This window comes from Cricetulus griseus, assembly GCF_003668045.3.
Source record: "Cricetulus griseus strain 17A/GY chromosome 1 unlocalized genomic scaffold, alternate assembly CriGri-PICRH-1.0 chr1_0, whole genome shotgun sequence".
In the NCBI taxonomy this organism is placed as follows: domain Eukaryota; kingdom Metazoa; phylum Chordata; class Mammalia; order Rodentia; family Cricetidae; genus Cricetulus; species Cricetulus griseus.
This window is the reverse complement of record NW_023276806.1, coordinates 46918620-46935883: the sequence shown is the minus strand read 5'-3', so window position 1 is coordinate 46935883 and position 17264 is coordinate 46918620. Positions and strand designations below refer to the sequence as shown.

Genomic DNA, 17264 nt, shown 5'->3' with positions numbered 1-17264 from the left:
TACCCTCTTCTGGCCTCCACATGGTACCAGGTATACACATTGTGCACAGACACACATGTGGGCCAAGTACTCACACACATAAAATAAAGTAAAAAAGAACAAAACAAAACAATAGAGAATCAGAAAAGGTGCTGTAAGTTGTAAGGAAGATAAATGTCAAGTCATTTATAGGCAGGCCCACTGAAAAATTGAAAGCCAAAAGGACCTGGAAAGGTGTGTTCCAATCTCTCAGAGACCACAACTGTTAACTAAGACTTTTATATCCAGCAAAAAGAGTAATTCAAGCTGAAAGAGAAATGGGACTTTTCTATGATAAAAACATACTAAAGGTATTTAGGGCCACTAAGCCAGAGCTAGGAAAGATACTAGAAAGAATACTTCAGCCTGAAGGGAAAGATAAACACAGTCATGTGGACATAGGAAAGAAAGAAAAATACCAGGATAGATGACCAAAACAAGTGAAATTAAACACCAGACTTTCAAGGAAGAACGAATACCAATATTGTTCAAATTATTGTGTAACCTGGAAAATGACTGCGTCTTAGCTAGAGTTTCTATTGTTGTGATAAAACGCTATGAACAAAAGCAGCTCTGGAGTAAAGGATTTATTGCAACTTACAGTTCCAAATTCAGTCCATCCTCAGAGGACATCAAGGAAGAAATTCAAGGTGGGAACCTGGAGGCAGGAGCTGATTGGTATGTAAAATAAGATTGTAATTAATTTAAATAAAAATTAATTAAAAAATAAAAAGCTATCCATTACTGAATTTAAAAAAGTAAAAAAGATGTAGTCTTTTGACAAAATCCTACAAGTTCTTCTCTATAAAAGTCCTGGAGAAACAAAGCATACAGAGGATATATTTTAAAATAATAAAGGCAATATACAGTAAGCTCATTGACAACATAATCCTAATCAGAGAAAAACTTGAAGCATTTTCACTAAAATGAAACATGACAAGGATGCCCACTCTCTCCACTCTTATTCAGTATAGTATTTTAAATCATAACTAGAGCAATAAAAGAAGGTAAGAAAATAAAAGGATACATATAGGAAAAGAAGTAGTCAAACTGTCTTTATTTACCTAAAAGACTCCATTAGAGAACTCCTGTATTCAGCCAAGTACAGAATACAAAATTAACACCAAGTTAAGTAGCTTTAATATTTACAAACAAATAATTATAATGAGAAGGAAATTAGGAAAAGAATCTCATTCACCATAGCATAAATGATTTATCTTGTTATAAATCTAACCAAGTATGTGAACGGTTTGGGCAATAAAAGTTTAAGAGGCAGAAGAAAGAAATTAAAGAATACATTCCAGAATGCAAAGCCCTTCCTGCTCATGGATTGGTAGGATTAATATTGTAAAAATGGCTATCCTACCAAAAGCAATTTGCAGATCCAATCCCATATCCATCAAAATCCCAGTGCTATTATTTACAGGAATCAAAACCATAATATCAAGATTCATGTGAAAATATAAGAGACCCAGGATCATCAAAACAGTCCTGAAAAATAGAAAATACCACCAGATATATCAACATTCTTGATTTCAAGTTATAGCTATAGTAGTGAAAACAACAAGATATTGGCATAAAAACAAATATTTTGATTGTTAGAAAAGAATTGAGGACCCTGATAAAATTCCACATCCTTATTCTTCTATTGCCATGTGTTCTTTAACAAAGATGGCAAAGTGCTGCTTACTGGTTTGCTCATCATTGCTTGCTCATCCAGCTTTCTTATAGAATCCAGGACCACTAGCCCAGAAATAGCACGACCTACAAAGGGCTGGGCCCTCTTCCATCAGCCACCAACAAGAAAATGTCCTATAGCTGGATCTTATACAAGCATAACTCATGGAGAAATTAATTCCATAAATTCTGTGACTCTAGAGAACCTTGACTAATACAGATTTTGATACCATAAGTACTTCTGGAGAAACAGAAGTATGAGTTTTTAAAGTATCTGGAACAGTCTTTTCAATTCTCCAGCACTTTCAGCTACTGAGGCCTCTCCAGTCATTCCCTCTCCTGGGAGCTCAGAGAGTACTTAAAGCCCATGGTGTGTACTAATTATGAGTACGGGAGGCATAACTAGCACTAATGACCTTTGAAGACACAACATGGGATTCCACTAACAGAATAGCAGACAATGGAGTGCTTATCTCTAAATGGGATGGTTATATTATACCCCTTCCCAGAAAGGTTGGGTCATCATAGAAGAGGGACAGAATGATTGTAAGAGCCAGAGGTAGTAGGCACCTGTAGTGAAACAACATTCTTTAGATACGACAACACCATTGCACATATAAGCTGAAAGCAGCTGTGAGTCCACGCACAAGACCTGGACAAGATCAAGCCAGCCACAATCTGAGCATGGATACTCCTGTGTGGATATGTGAATACAGGTGGTAGAATTAGTGGGACTCAATGGACTTTTACACAAAAGTGATGGGGGCATAAGGGAGAAATTGGAAATGTGTTTGATTACAATTTATTATGTACATGTATGAAATTCTCAAATGATAAAGTATTCAATTTTTAGAATTCCTCAGTTAGAGAGAATATAGGAGAGTACAGCTGCTATTTCCTGGAGAGAATAATGTCTGTCATTAAAATTTCTTTTGTGTCATAAAAAGGATATACCAAGTTATGAAACCAGACTTGTTCTTTATTTTCTTTCCAAAGGACTGTAATTCTGTGAATGTTGATCATTGTTTGTTCAGTGCTACTGTGGCTTTCTCCATCAATCATACAGCTACATGTTGTGACTCCCAGGAGTAACACTGTCTCAAGTTGCCATCTGCTGTAAGGTAAGTTGATAATGCAAGGTTAGCACAACCTTCTTTAAAGCAGCCAGTTTATCCTGTCAATGTTAGATCTTATCATTTCATCTGGACATAGGCTGGCATAGGGCATGTTACTGCTCTTGAGTAGTTTTGATATTATAAATAGTAACGATGATTAAAAAATATATTGACAATAACTGATCAGTTGTTAATTTTGTGCAAATGCCTGGTAATATGAGCAAGATATTGATAGCATATGTATAAAAACAGTAAGAAATTATTGTGTTAGTTTTACAGAAGACCATACTAAGGCTCAGGGAAGTTGAGAAAGTTGCTAATGTCACACAGGAAATGGAGAAAAAAGGATCTTTTTGAAGTAAAAGACCATTTTATATGGTCATAAAACCAATACATCAATTATCTCTCTACTGTCATCTATCTATCATCTATCTATTTCATTATCATTTATCTTAATATTGATATTGTTTTATAACAACCTATATAATACAATGATATCCTTTACATATCTCAATAATCTTGATGCTCTACTTAATTTGTAAAAATATGAAAACATTCATTAAAAGCCATAATGAGAATGTAGTTTCATAGCAATATTTAGATCATATGTATCCCATGAGTTATTGGAGTACTGAACATATGTTAGTATCAATAGCTCTATGTAACACTTTTTTGTACTTTTTAAGATATTATTTTCACTTAATATTTTAATTACTATTACTTGAAAAATGTCTCTGAAAACCAACAATAGGTATTTCATCTTTATTTGTAGTGATGCACATTCGCTCTTAAATATTCAAACCAAAATTATGAAAATTGACATTCTTAAGGCATTTGAAATCATACAATTAATACAGCTAATTTGATTGCAATTGGTAGGAACTCATCACTATTATTTATACTTGAATCAAGGGGAGAAGCATCCTGAGAGTAGTAGTCTTTTTATTGATATGTAGCCTGCCTCTACTGGGATATGGTCTTCATGAAAAGTCATTTAGACCATTTAACAAGAGAGCAAACCCATTAAAAATATGCAAGCTCTTGGAAAACAAAATCCTGTATACTAATTAAGCCTATTAAGGCAATTACAGAGCACTATAAATGATGCGAAAGTTGTATGGGGCTTTTCCTAGTACTGATGACAGAAAGCTAAGGAGTTCCTATTTTTCTAAATAGAGATAAAGAGTATGGGTGATTAATTTTAGCACTATTGAGTTAATTTGCAGTAAGTTAATGGCAGAAAACATTTCCATCGGCCCAGAATAATGGTGGAAGATGGCTGTTTTACCACCCTGTGGTAAAACTGTTTGTCATTGCATGTTTCAGTCATCCAGGGAGAACAAAATCCACCTGTTGGTAAGAAAATGGAAAGAGTAAAAGGTTTGTGAAATAATTTGCCATCTTCAACTGTCGTTGAATCTCTGAGGTTTTCTTGTCTAGCTTGTAAAATTGGGGAATTTCTTAACTGCTGCCTTAGTACCTTTTGACGGGTGATCAAAACATTTTGACTTGCTTTTCAAAAGACAACTGGAGGCTTTCTAGTTGGTAATAGGAATGTCAAATCTATACCCTGAAAGGCACTGATTATTGCATGGTCCTATTAGAAGCTATGCCATTTAGGAAACATGGAAAACCAGGTGGAGGGCAATGAAACCTTGAAGAAAATGTTTTATATATGATTTCTGAGAATTTCTTTTCTTATGCTTAGCAGTCTCTTAGCCAATGTTTATAACCACTCAACACAAGAGCTTTAATAAGAATATCTATGCCTTCCGCTTAGATGAATGATTGAAATAGAAAAGTTAAGAAATTCTCCCAAGAACATCCAGGAAAGAAGTATTAGATCAGGGCCTAGGTTTCCAATGGCCTAGTTTGATGCCACTCCAATAAGGTAATCCATGACATAATGCCATTTGTCCCCCAATCTAGGCTGTCCAATGATATTTTAATTGTGTGTGATTTACAGTATCATGCATTGTATAAAATAGGTTTAATATTATTTACTAAATTACAACAGATGTGCAAAGTCAGCCAGGGCAGCATAAGCGTGAAGGAAGGGCGATGAACAGCATATGTGGTTGTCTATTAGAGTCTTCCTTGGTGGTTTTTGCTGGGGATGGAAGTTATCAACAGAACTGCTGGAGGATGCAGATTCAGATGCACTGTTCACCTCCAGAGCTCATCATAGCAGAATAACTTACTTGCTTTGGTATTGCATTAGTAATTGCTATCCCCTCTTAATGTGTTCATATAGAAGTAGATAGATTTTAATTGGCATATGTCCCATGACAGAATGAAGTGGTGTATAAAGATGAACAAACAAAAAAACCTAAACAAAATTAATGTACTTTTTTAACCTCAAATCTCAAAGCTTCATGCATTTTACTTACAAAGGCATAGTTAACTGAGTTACTGTATTCCCCGTTGTTGCAATGTATTTCTTCAAAGGGGTATTTCTTAATGGAGGCCTTATGAAAAGTAACAACTGTTTCATCTGACAACAGACAGTTTAAAAAAAAACTGTGGAATAAATTCTGCATGCATTTCATTGCTTGTGGCCTAAGCAATTCTATTCTGGTCTGTTTTTAGATTGTGTTTCCCGCTGAGTTAAATTTTGTTTTTATTGAAAATAATTTTTCATGAAGTATATTCTGATCATACTCTTCCTCCCTCATCTCCTTCCAGATCCTTCACACCCATACAACTAACTCCATATCCTTTTCTCTATATCTATAGAAAACTAACAGGCCAATTAAAATAAAACAAACAAATCAGAATAAAACAGAGAAATCAAAACCAAAGAAAAAACATAAAGGACTTATGCACATTCAGAAATACAAACATGCACATACACAAAACCCATAAAAACACAAATCAAAAACAATAAAAATAAATGAAAGACAGTAAGGTAGAAAATGACCAAATAAAGCTCTATGAGATAAAAAATATCTGAAAATTCCATTAAGTTCTTTTTGTACTGCCCATATACTGCTGGGCATGAACCATTCCTTAAGTGTGGTTTGTATACCCAGTGAGACTCCATGGAGAATTTTTTTTTTCCTTTGGATGTGTTTATCAGTTCCTTCTGTGCAGGGGCTTAGCCCAACTGTAGAAGGCTAAGCTGGGTCCAAGGAAAGGTAAGTGTGCTGCTTGCCCATTTTCCAGCCTTCCAGGATCCCAGAGACACCCAGACACAGCAGGGAGTTTAGTCAAGCAGAAACTCATTGTCTCATAGTAAGGAAAAAACCACATGGAAAACAGCCAGCCAATGGTTTCATAGGTCAGCCTATCACACCCTGTCTATGTTTTACCTAGTGAACATAAGTTCTTCATGCAGTGACCTCATATGGTTCAATCTAGGCAATCATCTATTTTGTTAACAACTCAGGACTCCTCCATCTGACTTCCCCTCAGCGACATCTTTGCCTGCCTTACACATCTGGGTTAGAAACAGGGATTTGTGTGTACTTCCCCTCTATGTGCTAGAATCCCATTTCACTTGGACCTGTGCAGTTCCTGTATATGCTTCCACAGTATCTATGTCAGTCCTGTTGTACACAGAAGGCACTGATTTGTTGGTGTCATCATTGGACAGCCTAGATTGGGGGATAAATTGCATTATGTCATGGATTACCTTAATGTAGTGGCATCAAACAAGTCCTGAAGATGATAGAAATTTTACGTTTGGGAACTTCAAAAATTTCTACTTTATGAGTCATTGTATTATGAGCATTGGCTGATAGCAAATTGTACCTCTTTGATAAATTGCAACTCCAAGTCAATTGCCTTCACTGGGTTCCCATGAGCCTCCAAGAGCATTAACATAACTAAGGGTAGCGTTGGAAGCTCCTTGAATTTGCAATTTGTGTTTTAAGGGGGGGGGGTGATTCCCTTCAACTTTGTAATTGATCTGTCTCTTATGCTTGATATTGTAAATGCTGGGTGCACTTTGTGGTTTAGAGCCATCAAATTCGCACTTTGTGTAGAAACAAGTAAAGTAGTGCTAACAACATATATTTTGATCAAAATATCCCATGTTGTATTTCAATAGGCAGCCAGTTTGAATTATTATTAAGCTATTGCATATATTCTCATACTAAATCTACTCGCTACTGTGTTGGAAAGGGAAGATATCTATTGCTTGAAAACAGTTCTAACAGAATTTTGTTGTTGGCAGTTGTCAAAACAATACTTACTGTAAGAAGCCCAAACGTTGAGACAGATTGAAGAGCATCCAGTACAAAATTGAAGAATACAGAAAACTTCTTACTTATGTCAAGTTCACAGGTCAAAATACTTGAGCTTTTGGCAAAGATGGCATTGTGTGATGTTAGGGATGGAGGAATTCAGCTCCCAGTCCATTTCCCACTGCTTTCATTTAGTTTCACATTGTGTGCTGTGTAATTGTTTGCTATTTGTTTCAGGCAAGGTGCTATTTCCCTTTTCTTCTTTCCTCTTTTTATCTGCTTTCTTTCTCTCCCCGTCTCCTTCTTCCCTCCCTTTCCTCATCCTCCTTCACTGAGTTCTTTCTTTTCTCTCTTCAGTGAACATACATAACAATGCTGTATTTTTTTGTACTTGCCATGGCTAAGTAAGTATTTGACAATATCTGTAATTTTTAGCTAATATACGTTGGGATGTTGGTATTATTGGACTATAGTAGCAGAAGCCAATGATATTATTAAAAAGTTCTATGATACTATTTGTTAGGAATAAAGAATAATGGGTTGGGGCCGCGAGATGGTGGGACTGCCATGATCACGGACCTGGGGCGGGTGATGGACGGCAGCGGGGGGATGGGGAAACAGAGATCTGTAGACCTGACTCATATTGAAAGTTTTATTTAGGGGGAAGTAAGAAAATAAGGTAAAGAGATACAGAGACAGAGAGAGAACAGAAGAGAAGAGGGAGACACGATAAGTCCTGTCTGCCACAGGGGAACAGCAGGAAAGAGAGCATAAGCGTGTGAGAGGGTCTTTTAAAGGGTTCTTTTGCACCTGCGTGCAGACTATGCAGCCATGGAACCCTGGGCTGACCAGGGCACTGCCTGAGTGCATTCTGTCAGGTGACAGGCCAGCACAATGCCTGAATCCTTACACTATTATTTGCCACACACATATAACCCACAATATTAACAGTGCTGGTGACAAGAACATTTGTTATAAAGCTCTGGAGAGAAGAAGGGAGCAAATTTCTAGGAATAATTTTGATTAAGAAGATAAATTTTGAAACTAAAATGAGGGGTTTTGGATATAGCTTAGAAGACAGCATGCTTTATTGAGGAAGTACCAATGTCTGGATTTGATACATCCGGCACGGTAGTGGATGTCTGTAGTTCCAAAGCATAGGAGGTAGACACAGAAGAAGATCAGATGTGGAAGGTCATTCTCAGCTGCATAGTGAGTTTGATCCTAGTCTCAGCTACAGGGGAGTCTGACTGCCTGTCTGTCTCTCCTGTCTTTCTCATCCATACCTATGTCTATATCTGTATCTCTCCAGGGAAAGCAACAATGAAGAATAACACAACTAATACTGCTGTATTATCTCAATTATCCAGATAAATATTCTATACATTTTAATACACAACATTTGCAACCTGAGAAACTGATCATACTATTATCTTCATTTTATGAATGAGAAAACCAAGATCCTTGCCTCTCATCTGAAGCTGTAAAGCAATGGAGCTAGCATGCTAGAGTAATAAGACATGTCTATTTTTAGAAAATAAAGTAGGAATGATAAAGATATGAGAAATATATATTAGCCAATGCAAAACAATTAGAAACCAGAACTAATATTGCTTCCTCCTTTTCTGTTAAGAAATAGTATCTTTGTATTTGATGAAAGTACCAGTTATCAGCTAAGGATGATTGAAAAAACATTCTTGAAGAAATGAAGTCTTTTCAGCCTTCCTAGGGACAGGTCAGATGTCTTCACCAGTTAAGTTCTTGAGGGTGAACTTCTACTCATAATTGGCAAGAGTTTTGCAGAATGGCCATGGCCCCTTGGTCCTGTAAAGTGTACTCTGTGCAGCCTCTGAGGTCTGAACTGTTGAAATATCTTGATTTATGCAAATTGTATTATGAGGAAACAGGAAAGTTTATAACAACAGCACTAAATTTTCAGAAATATGTAAGGATAGATAGAATATTTTCAATAAGCACAAGGATATTTTATTCAGGAACCAAAGTTTCTTTAATGTAGTTAGACAAGGCTCTAACATGAATTATACAATAATAGTTCATGGGTGTTTAAAAAATAAAAATCAAAGGACTAGGAAGATGGCTCTGTAGTTAAGTACAGTTGCTGCTCTTAACGGTTCTGATTTCAGTTCCCAGAACCCACAATGAGTGGCTTCAAATCATTTGTGAAACCATTTCAAAGATTTTTGATGCTTGGCATACATGTGACATTCATTCACATAGACACATGCATGCATATAAATAAAAATAAATCTTAAATAAAATAAAATTGAAGTCACCTGGAGTCTTTTTGGGAAAAGTCTTGAACTTTTCCTAGTATATCTGCAATGCCAGACAGTTTTGTCACAGGAGTCAAGTCCTAACGGTTACAGTTTCTATATGATATTATGAGAATCATATAGACTTAGTATTTTTACATTTCTTTGAAGACTTCATAGAAGAATTTCAGCGTATTAATTAGATGGATGAAGTTAATTATAAAAAATACCCTAACTAAACCAAACAAAACACAAACAAAAGAAGTAAAAAGTATTGGAGTATAGTGACCTGGCAGATTGGCAAGTTTCTCATGCCCCAGGCTCTGGGTTAAATGTTAACACTACTGCATCCCGTAAATAAAAACCCAAATCAACTAAACAACAAGTGAGCCCTCCAAATAATTAAGAAGTTCATTTGAAGTAGCATCATTTCATTGCCCCTCTGTTGACTAGATACAACTTGCAGTGGTTTAAATGGCCAAATACAATGAATGAAAAAGACTATGCAAATTATTAATGTTAATTTGGCATTATTTCCCTGTTGTTAGGTATGGTAACTTAAAGATACAAATATGAGATTTTTGAAGCTCTATGTGGTAGTTTGAATGTAATTGGCCCCCATAAGTTCAGAGAGTAGAACTATTAGGAGGTGTGACATTGTTGGAGTAGATGTGACCTTGTTGGGGGAAGTGTGTCACTGTGGCACTGGCTTGGAAGTTTCTTTTGCTCGGTTTCCCTCAGTCCCATGTGGAGACATTTCCTGTTGCTTGAAAGATGTAGGACTCTCAGCTACTTCTTCAGCACCATGCATGTCTGTCTGCATGCTGCCATGTCCCACCATGATGATAATGGATTGAATCTCTGAATTGTAAGAGAACCACTCTAATTAAATATTTAACTTTCTAGGAATGATAATGGTCATGGTGTCTCTTCACAGCAATAGAAACCCTAACTAAGACATCCTGTAAGTGTAAGGTTATGATTAATATTTCCTGTATACTAATGATTGACAGATCTGGTGGCAGAAATCATGGACAAAAGGTACTTAATCCTATTTTTATTTTTGTGTTGATTTTAAGCCCAGTTGAGACAATTTCACATTTTGTTAAATTATGAGAAAGCTTCTGTAAATAATGTAGTATAGATTTTAGGGTGCGTTTAAGTCCCCTTCCAATATTAAAATACTAGTCTTTTTTCCAACATGACACACAGTTCCCATATCTACACAGACATATCCCAGAACAGCAGATCCAATGGAAAAGAAAAACAACATGTGATTCTCATGGATCCATTCTATGTTCCTTATGGGTTAGATTTGTTAGCTCATCCTAAAGCCTATAGTCTTCTTATTTTATGGTGGTGATGGTAGTGGTAGTGGTCATGGCTATGGAAACTTAGAACCAGAGACTTGGTGAACATGGAGACATTCCCATCTATTTGCGCTTTAGTAAGTGTTGGCAATGAAAACATTTGGGGCACAGCAAATTAAGCATGTATGTCATAAAGATTGCTTAGTCAATATACATCTCATCAGCACAAGCATGTGCTCGTATCAGGACACTTTCAAGTCTCTATTAGTAGGAGGCTGCCATCTTATCAATGTCTGCTGATGAGCCTGGGAGCTCCTCACTGCTCTTCAAGCTTCTGAGACCTAGCATATGTATGCAATTGAAGCTGACAGTAAGCAACCCAGCAATTTCACTCTCTCAACCAGGGTTTTGGAGCATATTCCTCTGGTGAAAAACTGTTGAGCCATCAGGAGGGTCTTACTCTGTCAACACATTTCAGCTAATTAAATGTTTGTGTGCCTATTAGACGTATTAAACAGTGTGCGGGTCAGTTGTTTTCTGTTTCACATTCATAACTTTTTGTCACGACTCATTCTCTAATCAGCTTGTAGCAGCTTTCTCACATACACAGAGGACTGCCGGCTACTCGAAAGTGTGAGAACGTGGGGTGTTCTGTTCAAAAATGTGACTAGCTAAAGGCAATTAACACGAATATAAATTCAAAAGTAACACAAAACACTGAATATGGCTTCATTTTATTAATTCAATGCTGCAGTTTAAAATTTTTATCAAATGTGTAGACATGCCAGATTTTTAAAATTAGTTTATTTATTTTACATCCTGACTGCAGCCTCTCCTCCCTCCACTCCTTCCTCCACGTCCCCCCTCCTCTTTGCCCCCCCAATCCACCCTGTCTCCTTAATCACCCAGAAAGGGGCAGGCCTCCCATGCCTATCAGCAAAGTGTGGCATATCAAGCTGCCATAAGACCAAGCACCTCCCACTGTATTCAGGCTGGGCAAGGCAATCCAACATGAGGAATAGGTTCCCAAGTGTCAGTCAAAGTTAGGGATAACCCCTGCTTCCATTGCCAGGAGTTATACAAATATATCAAGCTACACAAGTGGCACATGGTGAGTCCCATGTTGGCTCTCTTGTGGTTGATTTGGACTCTGCATTCCCATGAGCCAAGTTTAGTGGTTTCTGTGAGTTTTCCTGCAATGTCCCTGAGGCCTCCCCTACCCTCCTACAATCACTCCTCCCTCTCCTGCTTCTCTTCAGCAGGACTCCAGGGAGCTCCGGCCAGTGTTTGACTCTGGGTCTCTGAATTTGCCATCGGACACTGGATGAAGGCTCTCTGATGACAATCTGGGTAGTCACCAATCTGACTGCAGAGGATGGCCAGTTCAGGGTATGCCTTCACTGCTCCCTGAAGTCTTAGCTGGGGCCATCCTTGTAGACTCATTGAAGTTCCCCTTGCAGCAGGCTTCTACCTGACTCCATGAAGCCTCCCTTTCCAGGAACTTCTCCCAGCACTTTCACCCTCCACCCACCCCCAACCCAATCCCTCAAGGCTGAAATGTTAGTCAAAAGCAAAAAGGGAATTTAGGCAATGGGGAATCTGCTGGTTGGTAGACTCTGTTGAAGAGACAGGGGGTATCCACATCAGCTGGACTGGTTTCCATCCACAGCAAGTCCAGGGCTCGCAGTTCTGTAGGGGTAGGCTGTAGTCAGCAACTGATACTCAGATGTATCTTTCAGAAGCAGAAACCTGTTTAAGACATGTTTAAACTGGGAACAGAAGTTAAAACTTATTTACTGAAACCCAGTTGCAGAAAAAAATAGATATCTGGATTTCTGTTTAAATAGCAGGAACATATTTATAACTTTGAGTCCTAGCAAAACTATAGATTTGGGCTAGAAGGGTGTACATTTGTCTTCTGTCTAGAGAGCCAGGTATGGATTGGACAGAGGTGCCTTTGGCCTAATGAAAAGCCTTTATCCTTAGATGACAACCAAAATAAACCTAAAAACCTTGAGCTTGTGACTGAACAGTAGGTAGTCACTAGTTTATCAGCCAGCATGCTGACTATAGTCTTGTGGATCTGACTGCTTGATGTCGCCAAGCTGACAAACATTAATACTTTCAGAGATCTGACAAGGGTAAATTTTATATGGTTTCCGAATATATTTTAAAAAAGTGACAGGAGCCAGTCCATATACAGTTAGCCATACCCAAGTCTCTCCATTAGCATTGGAGGCAAAAGTATCAAAGAACAGCAATCTTCTCCAGACCTATAAGGTGAGAGGTTTTTTTCTCTCTGTGCAAGAGGGACATGGAAAAGACTCCTGCTGCCTGCCAGGACCTGGCCCAGACTGTGGACAAAACTGATGGACACTGGAAAATTGATTGTACCCCCTTTGCCTTGACAAAACAAACACAAACATACATGACAAACAGTCAGCTCTGCTTTAAATCTTTAGGTTACATACCCACCCATCAATTAGTTCTTTATATCAGGAGATTGAGGGCAGAAATGGGTATAAGGAATTAATCATCACCTTTGGACCAATCCTAGTAAGAAAGCAACATCAGCCAAAGATAATTGGCCTGCTTTGTTCTTGTTCTCTGACCTTAACAAGTTCTGCATTCAACTATGTGCTTTCCTAAAACTTAAGATTATCTTCTTGGGTTTTTCACCTCAAAGCTATTTAGCAAAAACATCTTAGTCAAACTTTTAAGTCATTTTAAAAGCTTTGTTTTAGCCATGTTGCACTCTGAAACCTGTGAACACATCTCCCAACATTAAGATTAAAATGTAAGCTAGCGAGCGTGTGAAGGTGGCAGTAGGAACGCGGGTCTTCCAGCTGTTGCTGTGGGGACCACAGCTGAGCACACGACCCCGGCCTGAGGGGCAACAAAATCTCCAGCGGGTTAGCTGGCTTCTTCGGAGCCGGAGAAGCAGGCTACTCGCACGCTGATTTGACCAGCATTCCTCTAATGAATTCCAGGTATGAATCCCCTGTCTCCATATTTAAATGTGGATCCACGATATCTTGTTCAGGATACTGATGAGTTCATTTTGCCAACTGAGGCTAACAAGACCCAAGGCCGATTTGCGCTAGTTCTTTTTTTTTTTTTTTTTTTTTTTTTTTTTTTTTTTTTTACCAGTGGAGGATGTTGCATGACAGGGGCTGCATTTGGGGTAATGAATGGTCTTCGGCTAGGATTGAAGGAAACCCAGAGCATGGCCTGGTCCAAACCAAGAAATGTACAGATTTTGAATATGGTGACTAGGCAAGGGACACTTTGGTCTAATACTCTAGGTTCCTTGGCTTTGCTCCATAGTGCATTTGGTGTTATCATTGAGAAAACATCTGGTGCAGAAGATGACCTCAACACAGTAGCAGCAGGAACCATGACAGGAATGTTGTATAAATGTACAGGTGGTCTTCGAGAAATAGCACGTGGTGGCCTGGCAAGACTGACACTCACCAGTCTCTATGCACTGTATAGAGACTGGGAGCACATGAAAGGTTCCCTGCTCCAACAGTCACTCTGAAGTCTTTGCCACCTCAGGAATGGGGGACATTTCATAGTCATCCAGACCAATTAATAAGTCAGTCTGGAGTTGCTTTCTCTCTTGTACCTACAATTACTTTGAACATTTGGAGACTCTGATTTGCTGTGATGAAGATCATGTGTGGTTAGCCTGGATTGCAATGCTTGCCCTTAGTGAGTGGAAGCCAAACCCTTTGGTGATTCACTGAGTATGTGTTCTCTTCTCCTTTGCAGATGGTCTTGCACCTGTTTTTCCTCCTACCCCCAAATTGGAATACCACTTATTCTCCAAATTCAGGCCATACTTATTTTCAACGCTTTTATCACCATGTTTATCAAAACTAATGTTGCTCTGTATTCCAAATAAAAGGTGAAAATAGAACCAAAATCATAATTCTGGCATTTAAAAAAATGTAAGCTAGCTGAACTACTGGGACTCAATTGTTTTCCTTAATCATTAACCTAAGCCACAGTCTGTACAGCTCCTCAATAGAAACTCATCTGTTTTAGCTGTGTGACAGTTCCTTGTTTTACTTTTTTTTATCATCAATACTCTGTTTAAACTAACATTATTATTGCCAATTAGATAGTAGAGCTTAGGAAGGCATCATCTTTGCAACAATCTACAGATAAAAGTGCTCAGTAGAACAGGATGTTTCTGTGAGATAAACACACTACATTACAAGCAGTGGGAATCTCCCCACACACATTCATATCATGCCAGATACCAGAGAAAGACAACAACAGCAAACATGTAAAGGCACAGCAGAAGCTAAAGACATTCTTGAGTCTGTGGTCTTGGGCCTTGCCTATCCAAGATTTATCCATCAGGGATTTTCCTTCTGGTGGGCTGACACCCAAACTTCAATTGTCATCTACTCCTCCTCTGACAGGGCCACCTGTAATACCATGCTTATGTTTCTTCTTTGTGTGTCTGGGTTACCTTACCCAGGGGATTTTTTCCTAGTTCCATCCATTTGCCTTCAGATTTTCTGATGTCATTGTTTTTAAGAACCAAGTAATACTCTATTATGTAAATGTACCACATTTGATTTATCCATTTTTTTTGGTTGATGGGTGTCTAGGTTGTTTCCAGGTTCTGGCTATTATAAACAAAGCTGTTATGAACATAGTTGAGCAAGTGTCCTTGTGATATGATTATCTTTAGAGTATATGCCCAAAAGTGGTATTGCTGAGCCTTGAAGTAGATTGATTCCCAATTTTCTGAGAAACTGCTATACTGACTTCCAAAGTGCTTGCACAAGTTTGCACACCCACCAACAATGGAGGAGTGTTTCTCTTGCTCTACATCATCTCCAGCATAGACTGTCATTTGTATTTTTTATCTTAGCTTACAGGTGTAAGATAGAATCTCAGAGTTGTTTTGATTTGCATTTCCCTTGTGGCTAAGGATGATAAACATTTATTTAAGTGTTTCTTTGCCATTTGAGACTATTCTGTTGAGAATTCTCTGTTTAAGTCTGTACCCAACTTTTAAATTGGATTATTAGGTTTTTTGATATCTAGTTTCTTGAGTTATTTATATATTTTAGAGATCAGCCCTTTGATGTGGAGGTGGTAAAGATCTTTTCATATTCTGTAGGGTGCCATTTTGTCCTATGGACAGTGTCCCTTGTCTTACAGAAAATTTTCAGTTTCATGAGGTCCCATGTATTAATTGTCAATCTTAGTGTCCACGCTACTGGTACTCTATTCAGGAAGTTGACTCCTGTACCAATATGTTCAAAGCTGTTCCTCATTTTCTCTTCAGTCAGGTTCAGTGTAACTGTATTTATTTTGAGGTGTGTGACCCACTTGGACTTGCTTTATGCAGTCCAAGAAAGATATGGTTCTCTTTGCATTCCTCTACTTGCTGACATCCAGTTATTTCAGCACCATTTGTAGACGATGCTTTCTTTTCTGCATTGCATAGTTTTGGCTTCTTTGTTGAAAATCAAGTGTCCATAGGTGTGTGAATTTATGTCTGGGTCTTTGATTAGATTGCATTGGTCAGGCTGTTTTTACCATGGTACTATGCTGTTTCATTACTATAGCTTTGTAGTAGAGCTTGAGACAGAGATGGTGATACCTCCAGTAGTCTTTTATTATACAGGATAGTTTTAACTATTATGGGTTATTTTCCATGTTAAGTTGAGTATTGTTCTTTCAAGGTCTCTACAGAATTGGAATTTTGATGAGGACTGTGATGTATATATAGATTTCTTTTGGTAAGATGGTCATTTTTATCATGTTAAGCCTACTGATCTATGAGCCTGGAGATCTTCCCATCTTCTGATATTCTCTTGAATTTCTTTCTTCAAAGAGTTGAAGACAATCACACAGGTATTGTCACTTGCTTGGTTAGAGTTAACACTAAGGTATTTTATATTGTTTGTGGACATGCCAGATTTTAAAGAATCACATTCTTTATTAAGATTGTTAAATCTTTGAGACTGAACACTGCTCTGGCCCTAACTCCATCCATCATCCCCTCCTGTCTTCTTCCTGGGCCTGCTTCTCCCATAGAGTGGACTCGCCCAGGCAGGGAGGACCACCCTGAGACCAGAAACACCTCACTCTTGGCTCATCTTCTGCCCTCTGCCCTCTGTTTGAGGTGAGTCTGGGCTTTCCTCTGGTCTTAACTCCCCCCCCCATCCACCCCTCCTAACTTCTTCCTGAGCCTGCCCCTCGAGTGGAGTGTACCTGCCCAGACAGGAAGGACCACCCTGAGTCTGGCCACACCTCAACCTTATCCTCTGCCCCTTGGTTGAGGAGACTAGAAGAGAGGGAGAGACCCTACCTGCATCCACTGGAAGAAGGGATGGGAAGAAAACAGAATAAGAGCACACTCAACAACAGAAAGACCAATATGACACCACCAGAATCTAGGGACTCTACATCAGCAAGAACTGAAAAACCCAATGCAGAGGATGAAGAAGAGCTGGAAAGAAATACAAGAAAAAAACACAAGCAAGTACATGAGATGGAGGAAAAGACAAAGCAAAAAATTCAAGAAATTAACAAATCTCTTTAAAAAATCAAAAGAAAGCCAAGAAAAAAAGGAGACATTTCAAACAGTTCATGGCTTGAAAGAAGAATTAGAAACAATAAAGAAAACACAGAATGAGGGGATGCTGGAATAGA

The 17264-nt window shown here is 38.3% G+C and overlaps 1 protein-coding gene across 1 annotated transcript; it reads left to right on the top strand.

Moving 5' to 3' along the window:
• The first annotated feature begins 445 nt into the window (after positions 1-445).
• On the top strand, positions 446-14293 carry LOC100762487 (mitochondrial import inner membrane translocase subunit Tim23-like). The gene is given in 3 exon segments (XM_035451301.1): positions 446-668; positions 13453-13565; positions 13567-14293. Coding segments are annotated over 3 exon segments (891 nt in total). The 3' UTR covers positions 14122-14293.
• The last annotated feature ends 2971 nt before the right edge of the window (positions 14294-17264 follow it).